The sequence below is a fragment of the Triturus cristatus genome, chromosome 3_2, assembly GCF_964204655.1.
Source record: "Triturus cristatus chromosome 3_2, aTriCri1.1, whole genome shotgun sequence".
NCBI classification, from domain to species: Eukaryota; Metazoa; Chordata; class Amphibia; order Caudata; family Salamandridae; genus Triturus; species Triturus cristatus.
Window position 1 is genome coordinate 6,881,499 of NC_140584.1, and position 22,072 is coordinate 6,903,570.

Sequence of the window (22,072 nt, forward strand, 5' to 3'; positions counted from 1 at the left end):
CGACCGCGTGCTCTGAACAATTCAATGGGAAAGTCGTGGTTGAAAAATTAGAGATTAAGGACCCTTCCCAGCAAATTACGAAGACAACCCTTAGAACTTAAGAGTTTGGAGAGCCACCCCACCCGTGGATACCTTTGTACCAGTTACCTATCCCAGAGGAGCCGGGTGCATATGCACGAAGTGGCGTTCGGAAACCCTTGTCGTTCTGCTGGAAGTACGAAAAGTGTCCGGTGGAATCCAAACGTGGATTCTAGATGAGAAGAACCTGACAGCAGAGGGGACAGAGTCTGGGTCACTTTGGTGTGACCAGGGGCTCGGTAGACGAATGCCCACCGATGTCGGGTGCTTCAGGTGTGATGACGGTGATCTTGACTCTTCAGCTGCGAGGACCCGGAGACGTCTAGGATGACCAGGAGCTGGAGGTGAGCTGTCCCACGATGGATGTCGAGTGCTGAGGGGTTGGTGTCTGGCGGGAGCACCAACAAGCCTTGGCAGCGGCAAACAACCTAGATAGTCAAGTTCGGTGTCGATCTGGCCAAGCAAGGACCAGGAGATTCACCACAGCTAGGGGAGTCAGAATAGGCCTGGAGCAACCAGGGGAGCCCAAATAAAGTAAAGTTGACCCTCAGGTAGACCCACAGGCCGAAGGCACAGGAGTCGTGAGGGGACCTCAGGCAGTTTCACAGGATACCAGATAGCAGGGCACAGAGTGCAAGGATGCTGGAGTCCTTCTCAGAAAAAATGCGCTGGGGTCAGGGCTACAAATGGCCCAATGCACGGAATTGTTGCATGACAACAAGCATGTGCAGCTGCAAATACATGCGGTGCACAGGGGTATGGGCTATACGGTCATCACAAGGGATATCTGCCTCAAACTTGGTAAGAGGGCAATTCAATCTCAGAGACCTTCAGAAACCCACCTCCTGTGTTGCTGGAGCCTTCGGAGTCAGCAGGAGCTCAGGGTCAGCAAACTGCTCAGATGCGTTACAGTGCCTGCGTTTGCAGCGGAGTGACTCCTTCACTCCAAGGGAGATTCTTCTGTTGTCTTGGAGGTCCACAGGGTCCTGCACGAAGCCTGTATGGATCACAGACAGTGGCGAGACTGGGGACGGCAAGGGAAGACGAAGTCGAGCCCAAGGGAGGTCCAGCGTGTTCAGACTGTCGAAGTGTAGTGGTATCTTCTTGCAGAATCTTGTCGACGTAAAATCTAATGTCCTGTAGGCAGGCAACCCATTTTCCAACCCTCGGGAGAGAGTTGGACAGATACTAGGGACCCTCCTAGGGGAGGGACAGGACAGAGGGGTGGCTATAACCATGTCCGTTGTCCAGTTTCGGCCCAGAGCAGGAGAAAACGGCTCCCAGAACTGGTTTGAGCTGGACAATGCACAGGGACACCAAATGTGCCCCTTGTGCAGACTTTCTGGCATGAGACAGTGCACCCACTCAGCCCCAATACACTAAATCATGTCTGGGAGGTGATCACACTTCCCCGTGACAGAATGCCTATTGTGCTGCCTTCCACTGCTCGAGCTTGGCTCAGCAGCAGGAGGGTAGACTTGTGTCTGTGGCTGGCAGCATCCATTTTGTGCTGTAAGGCTCGAGAAAGTTGGTCCCAGTACACTTAGGTATCCCCAGATCCTCAGTTCTGAGGGGAGGAATCATACCTCCCACACCAGTTACTGGTGTGGAGGTATGATTCCAAGGTGTTTGACACCAAACACGACATACTGTGTTCCAGTCGTTTTCGAGATAGCATTTACCGCGAGGTTATTATGCACCTCTACCTATATGTCTGGTAGTATCACTTACAGCCCGGTAGAATGGTCTCCAAAGACTGCAGAAGGGCCCTGCTTATGCAGGAGCACCCTCTCACGTAAAACCCAGCACCCTGCCTTCAGGATTGTTAAGGCCTGCTATAGGGGTGACATAAAGTTTTAAGTGTAGTGATATATATGGATATAGTGAACCTATATCTCTCGTAAGTGGTGCAAACACCAGCTTACACAGGCTGTAGTAGCAGACCTGAGGTTCCATTTTACATGGCCTCTCATGGGTGGCATAATACCTGCTTCAGCCCATGGGAGGTCCCTGGGGTACCTTTGCCCTTGGTACATGTGTACCATACACTAGGGACTGATAAAGGTACCCCAGTATCAGTGGTGGCTCCTCCATAGGGGCGTTTGGGCGCCGCCCCCCTGCTTTCTCGCAGTGCGAGAAGGCAGAAACATAAATGGTAATAACTACCATTTATGTTTCTGCCTTCACGCACTGCGAGAAAGCAGAAGTGCCTGGTTGGGGGTGGGCGGTCCTGCTTGAGGGCAGGGGTAGTGGCTTGCCCACTGTTGTGCATAGGGACTGTTTGGCCGGCCCTGGGGCCGATCAAACAGTCCGTATGCACAACACTGGGCAAGCCACTCCCCCCTACCCTTGAGCAGGACCGCCCACTCTCCCTTTTCTCTATGTAGGCTGCTGCAGCAGCCTACATAGAAAATATGGCCCAGGTGGGGAGCGCTCAGATTCGCCTGGAGAGTTCTGATTGGTGGAGGGGAGGGAGGGAGGCTGCGCGTCCCGATGACGCAAGGAGAGCTGCAGCCGGCCGGCATTGAAGAACGCAGGGCGGGAGTCCTGTGACGCTGCTGCTCCTGTTCACAAACTGAAGAGCGCCAACGCTGGACCCCGGCCCAGGAGCAGAGGCCGGACAGGTAAGTTTTTATTTTATTTTAATTTAAAACTCCCCCTGTCCCCACCCGAGTCCACCCCCATCGAGTAGTGCGAGCCGCGACTGATCGGAGCATACAATGGCAGATCTTCATACCTTTTGCCCATTCCTCTCGCTACCCTAGCTCGTCTCCTTGCAAGTAATCATCGTTGTGCATTCTCAGTTCCATACTGTTGCTTATGTTCGACGTGTAACATATTAGTCTTTGACACTAAAATTGCTTTCTTCTTGCTGTCCTGCCCACTAAGTACAATTTAAGTGAGATTTATGCTTTATTAAAAATAATTGGAAACTTGTTTGTTTTTGGCTTTGAAAATACTTCAAAGTGTCTGACCTGCCGTTTTCTTTTGTGTAATCTTTTAGTCTCTCTGTTGCATAACGTGTCTTTATTTGTGTTGTTTAATGTTACCTTTTGAACTAAAAAAACCTCTGTTCAATACCGAGTGAAACGAGACCTTGCTTGGCCCTGCAGAAAGTTACTTTGGTACTTAGAGAATGTTTAATTGCTCCCTGTGGTTCTGTCTAAAACACACATACCCCGTAAGGTGAAGGCTGTTTCTCTCATGAATAATCTCCAGAGATCATCAAAAAATGTTCGAAGAGTCCCCCCCGTCCCCCCCCCCCCCAAAACCCTCTTTTGACGGTCGGGCTCGCTCGCCACCGGTGACAGGACTCATCACAAAGAGTTACGCCACACCACTTTCAAATGTCACCAGCCGCCACTGCCCAGTATCCAATCTGGAGTTGTACCAAAGTACATACATATCAATTTAAGGGAGAAAGCAGATAGGCTGGGGTCCTGAATAGCAGGATCTCAGCCAGACTAGTCAAAACAGTGGGTGTAAAAAGCAAAAAGTGGGGGTAACCATAAGAAGCTGATCCTACTTTCCTGCATTTATCTAGTACATATAATCTCTACCAAAGCAAACAAGGCATACACAAGCACCATATCAGCATCACCAAGCATAGGTCTGATGCTGTTGGTCACCTGTCGAGTGGGGAATCTAATGACCGGCGACCACTAGTTTCATACAAACATAACATAAATGCATCAATAACATCATAAGCATTTTATGATACATTCAATTCAACAGCAACCCGAGCAAGCACTGGCATAACAAACAATTAATGTTAAATGACATACAAAACCAACATTTTTTGGAGGGATTGGTATTGATAAATGATAAGATATGTATCATACCATTGACAGTGAGTGTCACTTCTCTTTCTCCGGCGCCAACACGAGGAACCACAGCACGGCAGACATACTTCCCAGCATCCTCCTGCCGGACTGACTTAAGGGTTAATGAGTTGGCATTGCTCAGAACCTGAGAGAGTGAATTAAAGTGTAGAATCAGTACTGAACCAAAGACTCTTACACGTAGTATCAAGATGCAAGCATTATATTAATAAACCTTTAGTCGCTCTGGGAGGTGTGTCCATCCTCTGCGCTCTCTTCTCTCTGCTTATCATGCCCTTACAGCCATCAAACCCCACTATTCCACCCTCTAGACAACTCCAGGCTAGAATTTATTCCAGTTTCAATTTGTGTCATATCCCATAATTAGGACAGTGATTAACAAATATGTTAAGGTGGACATTGTTCCTCTTACACCCAAGAAGACTCATTACACCACCCATCAAAAAAGCAAATGGAAATCACACCAATCCTAGTAGACGTGCGTAACACTAAATAATGGGACTCCCCTGCAAAATATAGTGACGGCCCCATTTACATTGAGCCAACTGGTTCACAGATATAGTAGTACATAAGCCTGAAAGATGTTGCCCTGAAGCCTACGTCTCACTCCTCACTAGCAACTATCAACCTAAGTGCTGTACCGTCTACAGTCAACAAATGCTCACAAAAGTAGCCATTCAGTGGCATCAGAACCCGTTCATGAGTACAACATCTTGGCTCAGAATCAGTCTGGCTTCAACCTCAACCATGGGACGTAGACAGCCCTCCTAGACATAGTCGGAAGACTGCAGGAAAGAGACGAAGAGGGCCAACAAGCCATGTTGAAACATTTTCCATCCTATTTGCGCATAATGCAGGACCTAAAGCCCCCCCTGCTTTGGTTCCCATTGATTTCCACTGATCTGGCTCACATTCAGAGGCGGCTTATTTTAGACAAAAACATTACCGGGAGTAGGATAAAGACTTCTCGGTAAGTAAAGTGGTCCCATTTTTTTAAAAAAACACTCTGCCCCAACCTAAAGGGAAGCAATATAAATATGTAATAATGTCCAGGTCTATTTTTACCCACTCGGGAAGCTTCGATCCTACCAGGTTAGTTCAGTGGTTTGCAGCCATGTCATTGTTTGTTAAGAAAATCTAAAAGTAGTTGCACATAACGGAAATATTATCGTGTGTCATGTGCAACACCATAGACATGTGCTACTCTTAGCCAACAGCATATTGCATGCAGGTTCATTTTTATGGTAAGTATGCAATATAAATGACCGTCTACTAAAACAGCTACTGTGTGAAGGTGTCCCTCCTGCACATAAACAATCCGTGGAGTTTTGCTCTTTCTATGTGTGTTGCACAACGCAGCACACTTGGAATCAGCAAAAATGACGAGAAATAAAGAATTTCTCCCCGTTTTGTCCCGACACGTATGTAGAACAATAGGTGACATTGCTGCACGCTTTATTTCACAGGCGTGTGAGCTCCCAGGCTACTCTTCAGTGCCACAGCCTCTGGTTGAGCTGTTTATAGCGCGACGAAGTACAGGACTGCGTTCACCATAATTTAGATGATTCATACAACTCAAGAGACGGTTAGGGCTTAGAAACGTGCACACTGGTGTGTAATACTGGTAATTAATCACTGGTTTTGCACACATGGAGGCAGAGAGAAAACACTAGCCACACCCCAGGATAGGCAGTCCAGGCAAAAGGGGGAGTGTTCTATAAAACACGGTGTAATGGAAGCTAACTGATTAGTTTCGGTGCTGGGACATTATTTCGGTGAAAGAGACGGGTCACAACCGTTGCCATCATAAGGGTGAAGGTGTCTTAAAAACAGTGACAGCTATGGCCATGGCAGATAGGTGCTTTACTGCAACCAGTTGATTTTGCGTTGATTAGTTTTGTTCCTTGCACGCTAACTAGGAGGCTATGATTGGCCAATATTTGAATTTGATGTCACACAGCAAGAGGATAGTGGCGAACCAATGGGGAAACAGTAGGAGTGAGGCCTAATAGGAAACACCTAGTCAGTATGCTTAATGAGCGATTGAAAATGGCTTCTTCTGATTGGCTCATTGGGATCTTCAAATAGAAGGTGGAATTCACTGTAGGGTGACCAGACGTCCAGGTTTTTGGAGTAGTGTCCCACTCTTTCCTCCAAATTAGAGAAATGTCCCATTTTTTGTGTAGTGCCCGGGTTAAACAGATAAATGTCCCGGTTTTTAGGTCTCGCCTGCGAACTCAGCGCGAAGCGCTGCAATCGCAAGCGAGATCTATTGTTGCTGACTTGCCTCGGAAGTGGGACAGGAGATGTGCACGCGCAGGCTTTCGGCGGATTTGAGTTGGTGTACGCGCCTACAGCCACGCGGCGTGCACATCTCCTGTCCCCCTTCCCTCGCAAGCCAGCATGCAGTTTCACTTTCGTCAACACGCACGTCCTAGGCAGCCTCATGCTATTTAATATTTTTTTTTTTAATTCGGACGCGCTGAGCAACAATAGCCCACACGGAGCCCCCCCAGCCCTTCTTCACTCACCGGGCTGCTCTTCTGGGGGGTCTCCTCCTCGCGGCTGCAGCACTTCTGTTGCGGGGCTTCCCTGCACTCCTGGGAGCCCCGCGCTGCTGTGGTCATCCTCGGCCGCCACATTCTTCACCCGGGCCCCCTCCTGGGACCCGGGGCTTCTCTTCACTCCGGCCGCCACCGCGGGGCTCTCCCTTCAGCATGGGAGCCCCGCGTTAGCACGGCACGCCGGTTTGTGTTTTTGCCGGAGCAGGCCCCGCCCATGTCCCGGGCAAGGGCGCCTGACTTCCGGCTTGAAGACTAGTTGGCTCGAGCTGTTGCCATATTGCCGGGTGCGCGCTGTGGAAGGCTATGTAGGGCTTCAAGTCTCAGCTCTGGCACGGCGGACGCAGTCGAGTCCAGACCAGTCTGTTTTCGGGTCGGGTCGGGTCAAGGCTGGTCCTGCGTAGGTCCGACTCTAGGTATTTGTATGCCCCCCTCGAGAGTCTGATCCTCCGTTGCTGTCAGTGCGTGCTATGCTGCAGGGCCGGCTACTGTTCTTCCTTTGGCTCAGTGGGAGGTCTGAAATACACCTGGCAGGTTGCGTAGCCGCAGGGTCCCCCCAGGACCTCCAAAGTGTGTTATAACTGTGGCCGGTATGTAGTTCCTATTTCGCTGCAGACCAGAGGTGTAACATAGAGGCCTATCCCAGGCAAATCCTTGGGACCAGAGCACTGTGCCCGTTTACTGGGAGAGTGCCCAGTCGCGCCAGCGGTGAGGCCCAGTTCCCCTCTGTCGGGCTACTCATTCGGGGATAGCTCCTACTACGGGCCGAATCAGTGGAGTCCCTTATGCAATGTCCGGGCATTTACACACTCTCAATCCACACCCCCCAGGTTCTGGTGGCCGTCCACTGGTGCTGTGAATGGGCCTGCTTCCAGGAGCCAGGCCGGGCTCTTTAGTGCTCTCCGCCCCCAGTTGCGTCTACCTTGCAGCCTATGCTAGTCATTCGTGGGACTCTCCTCCCCCGCCGCCTGTCCCATGCACCTGCTCCACCTATTGCATAGGCCCCTCTTTCTCTGGTGGCGGTGGCAGACGGGTGTTCGCATCTTCTACCTCGGGGTCAGCGCAGCACGCCCCCTCAGTGCAGGCACACGCTTTTGCTTTAAGATATCTCCTTGTGGGCCGCCAGGCCACAGCGATCTCTCCAGGCCCGGCCCGATCAGTGAATCCGATCTCTCGCTGTTCCAGCGGGAGGGAGAACCAAGGGTGCTCTCAATAGGCGGAGGGAGTCACTCGGCCGCCCGGGACTCCAGGTGCTGACCGTGGGTCACCGCCGCAGGTCGGATCTCGCCTCTGATGCGTCACACGTCCTGAGGCCGGGTTGGACACCGCAGTTCAAAGTACTCCAGCACCGGCACTCCACCTCCGGTCGATCCACGGAGGGGCTCGGTTTCACAGGTTCGGCGGTGCTCAGCTGCTCCCTTCTACGCCCCGTTGAGGTATGTATTGGGTCCCCAGGAGTCTCCACTGGTACAATGCGGTGGGGAGGCAGCTAGAGTACAGGCTTATGTCGGCAGAGTCGGAGAGACACAGAAATAAGTCTCATCCGACCGCCATCTTAGTCATGCACTCATTTTAGAAAAGGTAAGTGGCAGAATTAAAAAATAAAATAGTCGGGAGAATGTTAGGGTGACCAACTGGCATGGGTGCAAATTCAGGACGATCAGTGTACAAATTCAGGACAAAGGGTCGAAATTCAGGACAGGAGGTCAAAATTCAGGACAAAACTTCGGGACAAAAGGTACGTTTTACAGACACATCAGAGGAGGTCGCGCAATAGTTTATGATTAAGCCCATCCATATGCAAACATGTTCAACCATTTGCAAACCTATCTATCATGTATCCTTCCATTCATCATTTCACTCATCCATCCACCCTTTCACTCATCCATCCATTATCTATCCATCAGTACACTCATCCATTCACTCTTCCACCCATCCATTCACTCATCCATCCGTTTTTTCAGCCTTTCAACCATTCAGCCATCCGTTTATTTACTCTTCTATCCACCAAGTCACTTATCCTTCCACCCATTCACCCTTTCAGTCATCCATCCATCTTCCCTTTCTCTCTCAATCGACCCTTTCACTTACCCAGCCTTCCACCCATCCATCTGCACATCCGCTCATGAATCCATACATTGATCCTATCACTCATCCTTTCACTCCTTCACTAATCTATCCATCCTTTTGTCCATCTACCCCCCTTTCACTCACTCATCCATCCTTACATCCACCCTTTCACTCTTCCGTGCATCCACTCACCCTTTCACTTATCCATTCATCAATCCATCCATCATTTCACTCATCCATCCACTAATTCAGCCACCCATCCATCCACTCATCCAGCCAGCCAAAAACAAAAATTACATGACACATTAACCCTAAAAAATATATAATAATTCTTACTAGTGTCCCCCTTACAGTTCTGGGCAAACCACTTAGAGGCAGTCAAGATGACACACAAAAGGCTAGTGGACCAGTTGACCTAGTTCTAGTGTGACACCCTACAATTCCACAGATTACTATAATTTCCAGGACTCCTCGTGTTGCCTTACTTCTAATTTCTCAAAAGATACAAATGAATAAAAACAGAAACAGACTGTACTGTCTGGAAATGGATACATTTCACCAAGATAAGGAGCCTCTGAAAGACTTGGTTGAGCTGTGAAAGGCTCCACTGTGCCTCCCCAGCATTGTTCGCCTTTCTGTCGCACCACTTTTTAGGTTGCATTTTTTAAAGTTTAATAATCTCTTTCGATTTTGTAGGAAGCGGCACTGCTGGGTTCTTCTCTATCTTGCCTTTAGAAATTAGGTATTTTATTAAAAGCATAACGGACTGACATGCACATATTTCACATAATTTACTGAATATGAAAAAAAGAGCTTAGTCAATAAAGGACATGATAATTCACACCGCATGTCTGGCAGGCTATGGTCTCTGGTTGCCACAATGGAGTAGTTCAAAAATGCCTACTGCGAAAGAACAAGAAGTTCTCATGGGGTTTGCCATTTGCAATCGAACTGAAATGAACCTTTAAAAAGAAGCATCTGCAATGCAATAGGTCTCGCATTTGTGAGAGTTTGAGCTATTGACATTGTAAATGACAATGCCTTTTATTTATGTGTTCTGAAAACCTGCAAGCAGTGCGTAAACACGCACTTTGTACTTCTAGTCCTTGCTTACGAGAAGCAAGGCTGGCAGTAAAAGAGGTGGTTACTGCCAGCCTTGCTTCTCGTAAGCAAGGACTAGAAGTACAAAGTGCATGTTTACGCACTGCTTGCAGGTTTTCAGAACACATAAATAAAAGGCATTGTCATTTACAATGTCAATAGCTCAAACTCTCACAAATGCGAGACATATTGCATTGCAAATGCTTGTATTTTTCATTTGCCGGCCTGAGCCAGCTTGTAAATGGAGGGGCGAGGCATGGGAGGGAGAGGAGGAGTGCCTGTGCATATGTGTTTGGCCGGTCCTTTCAGGCCGACCAAAACACACATGTGCACTTGAGTTTCTCCAGCCCGGCTGCATTCAGCAGCCGAGCTGGAGAAACCCCACAGACTCCATGACCTGAGCGGACCGTCTTTTCTGCACACTCAGGTCAAACCCTGCACTGCTCTGCAGCACGGGGATGGGATGGGATGGGAGTCTGTCCCAGGGGCTGCTGGGAACAGGAAGGGGCCAGTAGGAGCAACGCGACGCAGGAGGTAGCCGGCGGCGTCAGGCAAGTTTTTTTTACTATTATTAACACATCTCTGTCCCCCGTCCTTGCATGTTCTTCACCGCCCCGCGACCCTTTGTTAGTGGTGGCCGCCACTGCTGCCCATCACAGGCAGTGAACCGTACAGGAGGAGGCTAGGCAACGAGCTGGAAATTCAGTCCTCAGCCTCCATTCTCACAAACCTGTTGCCAACAGGTGCAAACTGTAATTCAGTGACCAACATTCTATAATATTTTGTATTTGTAAAGCGCAAACATATCACCCCTTAAGGGTTTCAAGGTGCTGTGGGCCGTTGGGGAGATTAGGTGAGCTATGCCCAGAATCACATGATGCTGAGCTGCGCTGCGCCCAGCGCCGAGAATCGAATCGCGAGCCACGCGCGCAGGAGTCAGCTGCTGTGGCTGCTGCGCCACATCTCTCCAGTCCCTGATCTGCTACCAATAGATTCGGGGAAAGCAATTTGCAGCCCCATAATTCTCTGAGTCATGAATGTACCTTGATATACAAAACAAAGGCCCAACCATCACCCTGTCACTTTCAGACATGACACCATGCAGATACAGTGATCTAGGGACATATCAAACTTGGCACCCAGGCAAGCAGACAGATAAAGGGAATTCAACACCCGATTACCACGCCCAGGCCCAGCCAGCATGCTTCTATGAGTCATAAACGCATACAGATATAAAGAGGTAAGGGCTGAATCTTCTGCCGGACTCATTTTGCCATGCTTTCATACAGATAGAGGGAATTTGGGCCTGACCAGGATGGGTGGGCCAAAATGCTTACTAAAAGGAAACGTGGCAAAATCTGCCTTGTTTTTTAGTCCATCTGCAGAATAGAATTTGTTTTAGAAAACTGGCAAAATCTCCTCGACAGGCAAACTAGCGAACATTGTGAATTTTGTTTCGAAAAACACAGCGCTGCCCCGGTTCGGCTTTCCAACGCCCCTTTGGAATGCCAAATATGGTCCTGGGAGGCGAGGACTATGAACAGCTATTCCAAGATTGGCAGCAAGAAGCCAATCAGAATGGGCATAACACAGGGATCCATTCTTATTGCTTGAAATGCTGGCTAATCAAAATTACTGAAAGAGCATGTTTTTCAAGCAGCCAAATAGGCCACCATTTCAAACAACTCTATTAAGGCCCAACCTTAATCGGGTTGTTGATACAACCAATCTGACTGAATGCAGGAAAACTGTATTTCCCAAATGGAATACAATAAATAGAAAGCCATTCATAGAAAAATGGCTACATGCCAAAGGTGTACACTTCTAGTACACCTGTTCTGTTACCGCTCAATGATAACTGATTGTGAAAAATCTCGGAATTAGTGCAACGTTGAATCTGAGGCCCTGCAAGGCTGTCCTTCCCAGGCATGTTTGTATGAAGGAACAGGAAACACAGTCCTTACCACACCAAGTCTCCATGACCTGCTGCTTTTCAAAGGCAATATAGACCCCACCCAGGCTGCTCTTCTTACCACCTGCTTGTTCAATATAACAAGTACAGCTCTACCACGTGTCACTAATGAGGGGTTAGACCAACGCAATTAGGTGCTTGTGTCCGCATTCCCCACTCAGTAATAATGTATTATTCAGAACTTATCTGAGCTCAGCAACAATTACCTGCCATGTGACATGCAGCCTGGTGTGTTAAGTGTTTATTTGTCAGTGTTGATTTGAGACCTAGGGGCGTAGCTTCAAGGGGGTGTTTGGGGTGTTACACCCCCCCTAATAAATATATTATTTAATAAATAGTTGGGTACAGGAGCTTTCTGGGGGGTATGGTAAGATGTCTGTTCGATTTCACCTGGGATTTTAAAACACTCACTCAGACAATAACACACACACATGCACACATCTCTGTTTTGAAGGCCTTATAACATGGTTATTTTAATACTTTGGGGCTTATTTACGAGAGGCTTGTGCCGCTGAAGCGTCACTTTTTTTGACACTCTGGCGGCATAAGCCTCTCAATCATACCTATGAGGCAACGCAAAGTCACCCTGCGTGGCCTTCCATGGCTTCATTGATATGGAGTAAGACAAAGCAGCGCAAATCGCCACCTTGCCTTACCCTGCCTCAAGGAGGCGCTCCATGGGCGTTGCAATGGCTTTTCCCACGCAGCACCCAAAGATTTTGGTACTGGTCCAATCACATAAACCTGGGGCAGCGCCAAATCCTTATGCCTCCGCAGAGCAGGTGTAACAAGAAGAAATATTTGTATTTCTCCTCGTTATTTCTTCCCTCCACACATAGGAAGAGGAAAACGCCTCTCGGGATTGTTTTAGAGCAGGAAGGTGCCTCTCCCTGTGGACAAAATAATCCTGCATGGCACGCAGACACCCTTGCAACATTGTGCAAGGGTGCCTGCATTAGTGCCAGGCAGCAAATTGTGCACCAGGGCAGGGGGGAAGGACAGGAATGCACCGTATTTCATAAATACGGTGCATTCCTGCCCTTTCACATTGGGATAGGGCAGCGCTGCGTGAAGCCTTGCGGCGCTGTCCTACGCCAATTCCAAATAAATGAGCCCCTGTGTTTGAAGTACCCCCTCACAAGCCACACTCCTTTCCCTTTCCACTGGCCCTTAAGCCTCCCTCATGCACTGCTTCCTACATAATGATGAACATGATATGCCATCGTGATTGACTGAAAATCTGAAGCTCAAACACCCCCCCAGAGGTGGTTTCCAACGGTTACGGCTATGGGGCCTTGCTCAGCTCAGGCCCCATTTGCATCTGAAGTAAGTTTTTTTTAGTGCAGGGAGAGGGACACTGTTGCAGTTCCTACACTGTAGAGGGCAGCAGCTGGCTCTTGCGCGTCTCTGTGCCAGCTAACATCGATGGGCGCACCTGCCCATCCCCATTTCAGCATTCTCTTTAGAATGCTGAAGTAAAAGGCACATATAAATGATCGTGGACTTGTTCAGCTTTCCAGCTGACCATCAGAGGTCACAAGTTTTTTAGAGTTCTATGCTTGAGCAGCTCATTTATTCCAGGCTTTTTGCAGTGGCAGAAGGCAAACAAAAACAAGCATTTGCAATGCAATAGGTCTCGCATTTACAAGAGTTTAAGCTATTGGCGTTGTAAATAACTATACCTTTTATTTACCTGTTTTGATAATTAACACATAAATAAAAGGCATTGTCATTTACAATGCCAGTAGCTCAAACTCTTGTAAATGCGAGACCTCGCCGCCATTGTCCCGGGCTGCTTGGAAAGTAAAAGCGCGCATGCCGCACTGAAAGTTGCAGGAAAGTAAGTCATGACTGTAGTAGGAGAAACGCATTAAAGAAAATTGTGCTTACAGACTAAATAAGATATACCTTGTAAAAACTGAAGTAAAAAGGCCAGTCTTCGTGGGAGGTTATAAATGAAGAGAAGGCGGTACTAAGGAGGGACTAACAAGCCTATTAACGAATCAGAAGCCAGCATTTACAGAGGACAATGATACAAGCCAATGAAAAATATGAGAGTGGGCGGTGCTTCAAGTCCATACTCGAAGACAGCATGCCTCGCAGAGCAGCGCATGTGCTGCCCAGGCTCGACCTAAAAAACTGGAGTCGTTCGTCTTATGACGCCTGCATCTGGCATACTCGATAGCTCTGAACTCTGTGCACGTTTATTTTGGACTGAGTGAACAGTCATTCACTGTCTCTTCTCCAGTCACTCACTGTCTCTTCTCTAGTCTAAAATCCTCCATTATCAAAGGATCTCAGGTACACAATGGGATTGACCAAAGTTCAGGTGCTAGACATGCCAAGTGATTCCATTTAGTGAGTGATTTACATTTTGGTCAGTCCTGCTGCTTTAGCCAAGAGCTTGTATCCTTGGACTTGTAGGTGGGGTATTCGCCTTCTGTGACTGATCTTATAAAGTCCCAGAATGCATAGCAAGTGCTAAAATGTAGGACTCACTGTGTCACCTATGACATTTGTCCACTTAGCAGCAATTTAAACAAGCATTGGCATAGCTAATAGGTCTCGCTTTTGGGACCTTATAAGTATTTAGTTATGCAGCACAATATCCTTGGTGCAATAACATCAACTGTTGCATGGCTAAAAACTTATAAGGTCCCAAAGGCGAGACCTATTGGCTATGCCAATGCTTGTTAAACAGTGTCTCGGTGCGCCTGCTTTACTTGTCTCAGCCTGAGACAGGTCTCTATCCGGCTCTCCATTTTGGCACTTACAGAAAAAAAAGCGTACTGCTACAGCAGTAACACCCTTCACTGCTTTCAAAGAGACCTGTTAGTTATTTAACAGTCTCTTCATTCCAGAACCGAGGCATTTTCAATATTATGTACAGCGAAGCCAAAGTTGTTGCTTATTTCTCTTATGTAGCTAACAACCACTGACAAAGCCAATAGTCCTGACTTGTTCTAGGTGTGATGCTACTCGTTATATTATTTATTCTGGATACAATGACAGAAGCAGCACATTTTCGGCGGGACACTATGCTAAGTACAGATTTTTTTTAGCTTATTTGCATACATGCCAACATTTCAGAAGAGCAAAGTGGGAGATTTAAAAAAAAATCAAAAAAAAAAATCGGGAGAATAGGGCCTTCATTCGGGTTTCTGTCATGTATGGACTTTGGAAGTGTGCTGCTGCAGGATCGGACATTTGAAAGCAAATTCAGGTGTTTTTTTTATCACCTTTCAGAAGCATGGAGCGCAATGGCAGGCAGAGAAAGAGGGGGATGCAATAGTTGTGCACTGGCCTGGCAGGTTGCGGTCAGTGCATACACCCCCCCTCCCTCCCCCGTCAGCCCGGGCTGAAACAGCTTCCGGGCACACACACAGCCGCCCCCCCCCCAGTACTTCACAGGTGTTTAAAAGACCATTCGGTTGTTAATGGGGCTTTGTTGGTTTTTCACCCCCTCTAGAGCCCCTGCATCGCCATTCTGACTATTGCTGGAAGAATTAGCACGTTACACATTACCAAGGCCTGTCAGCTGAAACCCCGAGGAATCGGGTTTTTGCTTGCAGGAATCGGGAGGCGGGAGACTAGCCTTCAAATCGGTAGTCTCACGCCTGAATCGGGAGTGTTGGCATGTATGTATTTGTTTTAAGCCACATCCTTCATTACAATGGCCAGGGCCCTTGAGAGACACCCCCCCCCCCTTCTGTTTTTCCATCCCACTTAAAGCCATGGGTACTTCTGTCTGTCCTACCTCTATGTCTATGACACCTGTCCCGGTTTTTTAGGTCTTGGCGAAAGCAGTGCCTATAGCTGCTCTGTCATAGTAGAGCTTCTTGGAATCAATACAAAATCCAAAGCTCTGGGAGGGGAGTTAAAGCCCCGCCTATCTTTTTGATTGGTTTGTGTCATCTTGCATGCAAAACGCTGGCTTCTCATTGTAAAGGAGGCTTCTTAGTCCCTCCTTGTTGCCGACTTGTCTCCTTTTGGCCACGCCCACCAGGATTTGATCTTTTGGCGGCGTGACACTCTCTATGCACCTTTTTTTTTCTCACTCAGCTTTGGCAAAGTCACCCACGTTTTTACTTTCGCATCGCGCTTTCACTTAAATTGAAAGCCCGATGGGAAAGTAAACACGCAGCTGCTTTTGTGGTACCGCGCTTGTTTTAGCAGCCAGGGGGCAAGAGAGGGGGGGGGGGTTGCAAGCAGCAGCAGAGGAGGTGGGCAACGGTGAGAGCAGGGCCCTAGCGCGGCGGCGCCATGAAGAAATTCAACATCAGGAGGGTGCTGGACGGCCTGACCGCCTCCTCCTCTTCGTCCTCCGCCGCAGCCGCGCAGCCCGGGAGCAAGGAGGCGGACATCCCCTGAGAGCCTGCACTCCGAGCCGTTCCAGCTCTGCAAGGTGAGGCAATGGCCGGTGGATGGGCGGGGCGGGGGCATACATCTGCACCATCAGCTAAAGCACCATCAGCTAATGCAACATGCCCCTTTGACAGCTCTTTCAGCAGGACCTTTCAGGCTGACAGCGAGCTGTACATCTGCATGTGTGTGTGCGTGTGCAGCGGACATGTGTGCAGCCGGGCATGATGCACATTGCACACGCATCACAGAAATATATCCATATAGCGAATTATGCTATTTCCAACATTTAGAATGCACTGACACACGTATGCATATCTTGTTTCATAATCACGGCTTTTATAATGGTGTATCGGAAAGTGCTATAACCTATATCTAGCTATATTGCGCGAGTTTCTATTTCCATTTATAGGTCTACATTTCGTAAGTGCACATAGTTTCCATTTATTTTATGCCTACACGTATGTCTATTTATAAGTAAAATCATTCAAAATTAGCGGTGGAGGCATTTATTGCATGTATAATTGGGGACTTAATAAATTGCCTTTAGAATTCTGATTGGTCTTTCCAAAATTACTAAAAGTCTTGCTAGGGCCTTGCTTAAGTCCCATTAGAATTTTAGAAAAATAAAAATGAACTATAGCCAGGGTAGAGGGTTAGAACTCTCAGGTTAGAATGTCTCAAACAAACCCAGCTATTAGTGATAATAATAACATGGACCTGGTGGAGGAGCTCGACCTCACACCTTACTTACACTTGTCTTTCAAAGAATTGAGGTCCTTGTGTAAACTTAAAAAATTACAAATGGGTCTGCATCCAACCAAACAAGGGCTCCAGGAGCTCCTGGCTGAGTATGCTAAGGACCACCCATCTGAACATGGTGATGGCCAGTCAGATGAGGAAAGGGAAGCAGAGGAGGTTGACAACAACCCCCCCATGCTATTCCCTAGGGAGGAGATGGCACCCATACCCTCCAACCCAGGAATTAGCATCTGGGCACCTAGAGACTACACAGGGGGCTCTGGTCCCAGAGACAACACTGGGGGACCCCCCAGTGAAGAGGACAGCCTTGTGAGGCTGGCCAAAAGATTAGAGCTAGAGTCCAGACTCCTGGCTCTAGAAAAAGAAAGGAGAGAGATGGGTTTAGCACCCATCAATGGTGGCAGCAATAATAAAAACAAGGATAGGGAGGAAACTTCTGACCTTAAAATCCCCAAAGGGATTGTCCCTAAATTTGAGGAAGGTGATGATATCACCAAATGGTTCGCAGCCTTTGAGATGGCTTGTGATATCAGAAAAGTAAAGAAACCTCTCTGGGGGGCACTCCTGTGGGAACTGTTCTCTGGTAACTGCAGAGACAGGCTTCTGACCCTCTCTGGGCCAGAAGCAGGATCCTATGACCTCATGAAGAAAGCTCTGATTGAGGGATTTGGATTCACCACTGAGGAGTATAGAATTAGATTCAGGGGGGCTCACAAAACCCAGACCCAGTCCTGGATTGATTTTGTAGATTTCTCAGTGAAGACACTGGATGGTTGGTTAGCTGGACATGGTGTGCAGGATTTTACTGGATTGTACAATTTATTCATGAAGGAACATATTTTGAGTAACTGCACAAATGAAAAGTTGCATCAGCATTTGGTAGACCTAGGTCTAAAATCCCCCCAAGAATTGGGAAAAAAGGCAGACCACTGGGTCAAGACTAGGGTGACTAGGACGTCCACTGGGAGGGACCAGAACCAAGGGGTCCCAAAGCCTCCCCAGAAGAAAGAGAGTGAACCCCTTGTGGATAAAAGAAAGGAGTCCCAGGTAGCCCCCCAAAAACCTGACCAGGAGGGTGGGCCCAAAGACACCTCACAAACTAAACCAGGGTACCAAGGTAAGAATTGGGATCCCAACAGAATATGGTGTTTCAACTGTCAGAAGGCTGGACACCACACCCAGGACTCTAGCTGTCCTAAAAATAAGGTTCCTAGTACAGCTCCAGGGGTGACTGGTGTAGCCCCAGGGGTTGCCAGTGTAGCTTGGGAGGGAGGGTCCTCAGATGAGGAAGTCCTCCTAGCTTTCAACTGGGGAATGGGCCCAAGAAGCAAGCTGGAGATCCCAGAAGGAAGTAGACACTTCCACCACCTACTGGTGAATGGAATCCCAGCCACTGCCCTGAGAGATACCCGTGCCAGTCACACTGTGGTACATGACAGGTTGGTATTCCCACACCAATATGTCCCAGGGGAAACAAGAAGGGTAAGAACTGTCCCAGGGGGAGTCACTGTTAGGCCTGTGGCTATAGTGCCCCTAGCCACAGCTGGGTCCCTTAGATGGAGAAAAGTGATAGTCAGTAAAAACCTCCCCCTTGATTGTCTCTTGGGGAATGATCACTTAGATGTGGAACTGAGCTAAAGAGAGGTGCTGGCCCAATGCCAGGCCTCGCCCAAAGAACCTGTGGGGGCTCAACCTGCAGTCAGTGCAGATGAGTCCCAAAAGAGTGAGAAGAAACAGGGTAGGAAAGGTGGGCAACTGTTAGCCACAGTTCCAGAGAGCCAGGGAGATTCTATCCCAGTAAGGGAAAACTCCCACAATGGCACTGGTAAAGCCCCCCCTAGCCAACAACAAGACCTGACTAGTCAGGCAACTGTCCAGCCTGAATCAGGCAGAACAAAGGGTGGAGAAGGGGTGTTCCCTACCAAGAGTAGGGACCCCCTCTCCTCAAACAGACCAACAGCCAGGACCCAAAGAGAACTATAAAATAGCTCCCTCACTTGCCAGTCAGGAGCTAAAGGTGTGGTTCTGGGCACTGACAGCTGTCAGCAGCCTCTGCTGGGTGTTAGCCTTCATGGCAGCCCTATCCTTGGCATGGTGGCCTAACCCCCTGCCAAATAGCAAGTCAGGCCCCCTGGCCTTATTGGTCATGGTGGGGTTGCTCAAGCTGTGGGTAGCCTCTGTGGGTAAGCTGGGCCTAGCCCTGGCTAAGTTAGAAACTACCGAGGTATACACCTCTAAACCCAAAATAGAAAGATGGGACAAGGACAGTAAAAGACAAGGAGAGGAGCCTTGGGAGTTAGGTCCTGAAACTAATAAGACAGGCCAGCTCCCCAAAGGGACTGACCTAGGCAGAAGGATGTAAGGCAGAGTAGGCCCTGCAACTTTCAAACCACTTCCCCAACTCTTCCTCGCCTGAAAGACTAGGTAGACTCTCCCAGCTTTGGCAGAAGTCTCCTGGCCTTTGGGCTGGGGGGGGGGCTTGTGTGAGAAAGTGGGTTTCTGTTGCAGTAACCCCCCCCTTTTTTGCCTAATAGCTGATGCACTTTTCCTTGTTGTGCCCTGGGCTCCTGCCAATCAGTTGCCCAGGGCCTGTGTTCCTTCCCTAAAATACAAACTCCCAATTGGCAAACCCTGGCCACATGTCAGCCCCTAGTAAATGGTACTCTAGGAACTCAGGGCCTTGTGACCAGGGAAGGCCTCTAAGGGCTGCAGCACTCATTGTGCCACCCTTAGAGGCCCTGTACCCTTACACACACACACTGCCTTTGCAGGCTGAGTGTCTGGGTGCAGGACAAAACAAAGAGTCGACATGGCACACATCTCTGTGTGCCATGCCCATCACCTACACTGCCAAGGCATATGTCTGCCACCCCTCTGGCTGGGTGCCTTATGCCTATGGTGTGGGCACAGGAGCAGGAGCCCTGTGCCCCTACAGTACCCAGGTCCATTCCTGGGCACTGTAAGTACAGTGCTGCCATTTACGAGTACGTGGTGCTGAGAGCTCGTCAAACACGAGCTCCACAGCACCATAATGGCAACACTGAAAACTGGGAAGTTTGGTATCAAACTTCTCAGCACATTAAACCCACACTGATGCCAGTGTGGGATTTAATGTACTAAGCACCCCAGAGGGCATCTTAGAGATGCCCCCTTACAGCTAACCTACAATCCACGTCTGCTCTGAGGCTGCCCAGGCTGCCACACAGCAGACACGTTGCTGGACCCCTGGGTGGGAGAGCCCCTGCTCTCCCGGGCCTGCAACAATGCACATCCTGGGTGAGGTGAGAAATCTCCTCCCCCAGGATGAGCAAAGGGAAGCTTCAAAGGCATGCCGCCAGTTGGAGTTTCCCCAGGCCACTGCAACCCCCCACTCTGGCGGGAAGCTTGGCCGGAAACCCCATACAAGGACAGGGGATGTGCCAGCCTGCCCACCCCACCCCTCAGGTGGGGGAGGCGAGGTGAAGCACATCTCCGGGCTCTCGCCATCTTGAAGATGGGAGGCCCTACCCTATCAGGATTAGGCTACTGCCCCCCTCCCACAGGAGAGAGGCAGGATAGGGGGTGTACCTACCCCAGGACAAGGACCATTGGTCCCTGGCATTCACCTACCTGTAACGCCCCTAAATCTAGTATTTAGGGGCCCCCTGAACCTTCCTTCCCCAGATCCCAGATTCGAAACTACAAGAAGAGCAAGAAGAACAAAGACCTGCCCTGCAGCTGCTAAAAAGAGGAAGACACCAACTGCTTTGGCCCCAGCCCTACCGGCCTGTCGACCCGCGGCATCTCTTGTGGCCAGCAACCTCAAAAACCCCGGAGGACCTGGCTACCTTTGAACTCTGATTCCCTGGGACTCCCATGAGTAGAGGCTCTACTCTGAAACCTAATTCTAACCCCTGGCAGCAGCCCGGAACCGCGAACCCAGTACACTCTGCACCAGCCAAGCCTGGCCAGTGCCTGAGTGAACAAAGACCCTGAGGACGACCCCACGGCGACTGTGACCCCGAGTCCGGCACCCAAGGACCCCCCTCGACACTCCTGAAGAAGCCTGCAGCCTCAGAACCAGGTGCCCCCCCAACCGCGATCCACAGAGGGTAAGATTTCCCGACACCAAAAGGCACCCCTGCACGCGGCGCCCTGCGGCCCCCTGTGCCCAATCCCGGGGTACCCACCTAACCTACAACTATCCAACTTACCTCTCGAAGTGGTGGTGGCACCTGAAGCATCCTCGTTCCCGAGCTTGCAGCCTTTTTCCTAACCGGAGCATTCCCATTGATTTCCATTGAGCGCCCGAAGGCTCAAAAGCACCCTGCACCCAGCCGCCAGAGTGGCCCTGGCAGTGCACTCTCTACACTAATCTACTTCCCCACTTGCCCTGAGTAAGTGACCAGGAGCCCAGCTCCCACAGCCGCGTGGCTTGCCAGACAGCAGCCATCAACCAAGGCCCCCCTATCCCTCATAGGATAACATTGGGCCTAACTCTCTCTGCACCCGGCCGTCCTGAAACCGCTGAGGGTGAACCAACTGTACCTACCTGACACTGGGGGACCCCTGAGTCTATGCCCAGAATTTCAACTCTGCCAGTCGAGTACTTACCCTTAAACCGCTAACTTCATTTTCCTCATAGGGTAACATTGACTGGCTTTTTCTTGAAAAATCTACTAAGTGTGAACTTTTCAAAACTGCAAATATTCACCAAAAATCAGCCGAGTGACAAAAACAAATTTACTCACCTGCTCCTAGGTGAGCTCCCAGTGCTGGATCTTGGTGCCCTGCCCTGACTCTGAAAAGTGTCCACAACTGTACTTACCTCTAACTCATTTTTCTTCCATAGGAAACCATTGTCTGCTTTTCTGTGAAATTTCTTCTAAGTGTCGATTTCTGCAATCTTGAAATATTCTTTTTAAATCGTACAATTTCTGCAAACGTAATTACTTACCTGTTTTTGATAAGGACCCCAGTCCTGGGTCTAGGTACCCAGTCCTGGATTACTAAAGTAACGATAAAGTACTCTACCTGCAATTTGAATTTCTTACCATAGAGATCCATTGAATGTTTTCTTTGAAATATTTTCTAAGTGCTAACTTTTGAAATAGCTAAATATTATTTAAAAATCATTACAGTTATTAAGTCGACTTTCATCACTTGATTCTGAATACTGACCCAGGGCTGGATCTAGGAACCAGACCTGGAATTCCAAAAGTAATCTGAAAAGTAATTTATTACAAATAACCTGAATTTACCATTGAGCTCAATGCATTGTTATGTTTAGGAAATAGGATTGTTTATTGCAACCAACTGTGACTGTTTACAAAAATTCATTGCTT

The 22,072-nt window shown here is 49.0% G+C and overlaps 1 protein-coding gene across 1 annotated transcript in view; it reads right to left on the reverse strand.

The window, feature by feature from the left end:
* Window positions 1-22,072, reverse strand: part of KIRREL3 (kirre like nephrin family adhesion molecule 3) — a 4,147,526-nt gene that overhangs the window by 1,459,315 nt on the left and 2,666,139 nt on the right. Inside the window, exon 10 of the mRNA XM_085647174.1 lies at window positions 3,921-4,047. Within this exon, the coding sequence (XP_085503300.1) occupies window positions 3,921-4,047 (127 nt within the window). The remainder of the gene's footprint in view (window positions 1-3,920; window positions 4,048-22,072) is intronic.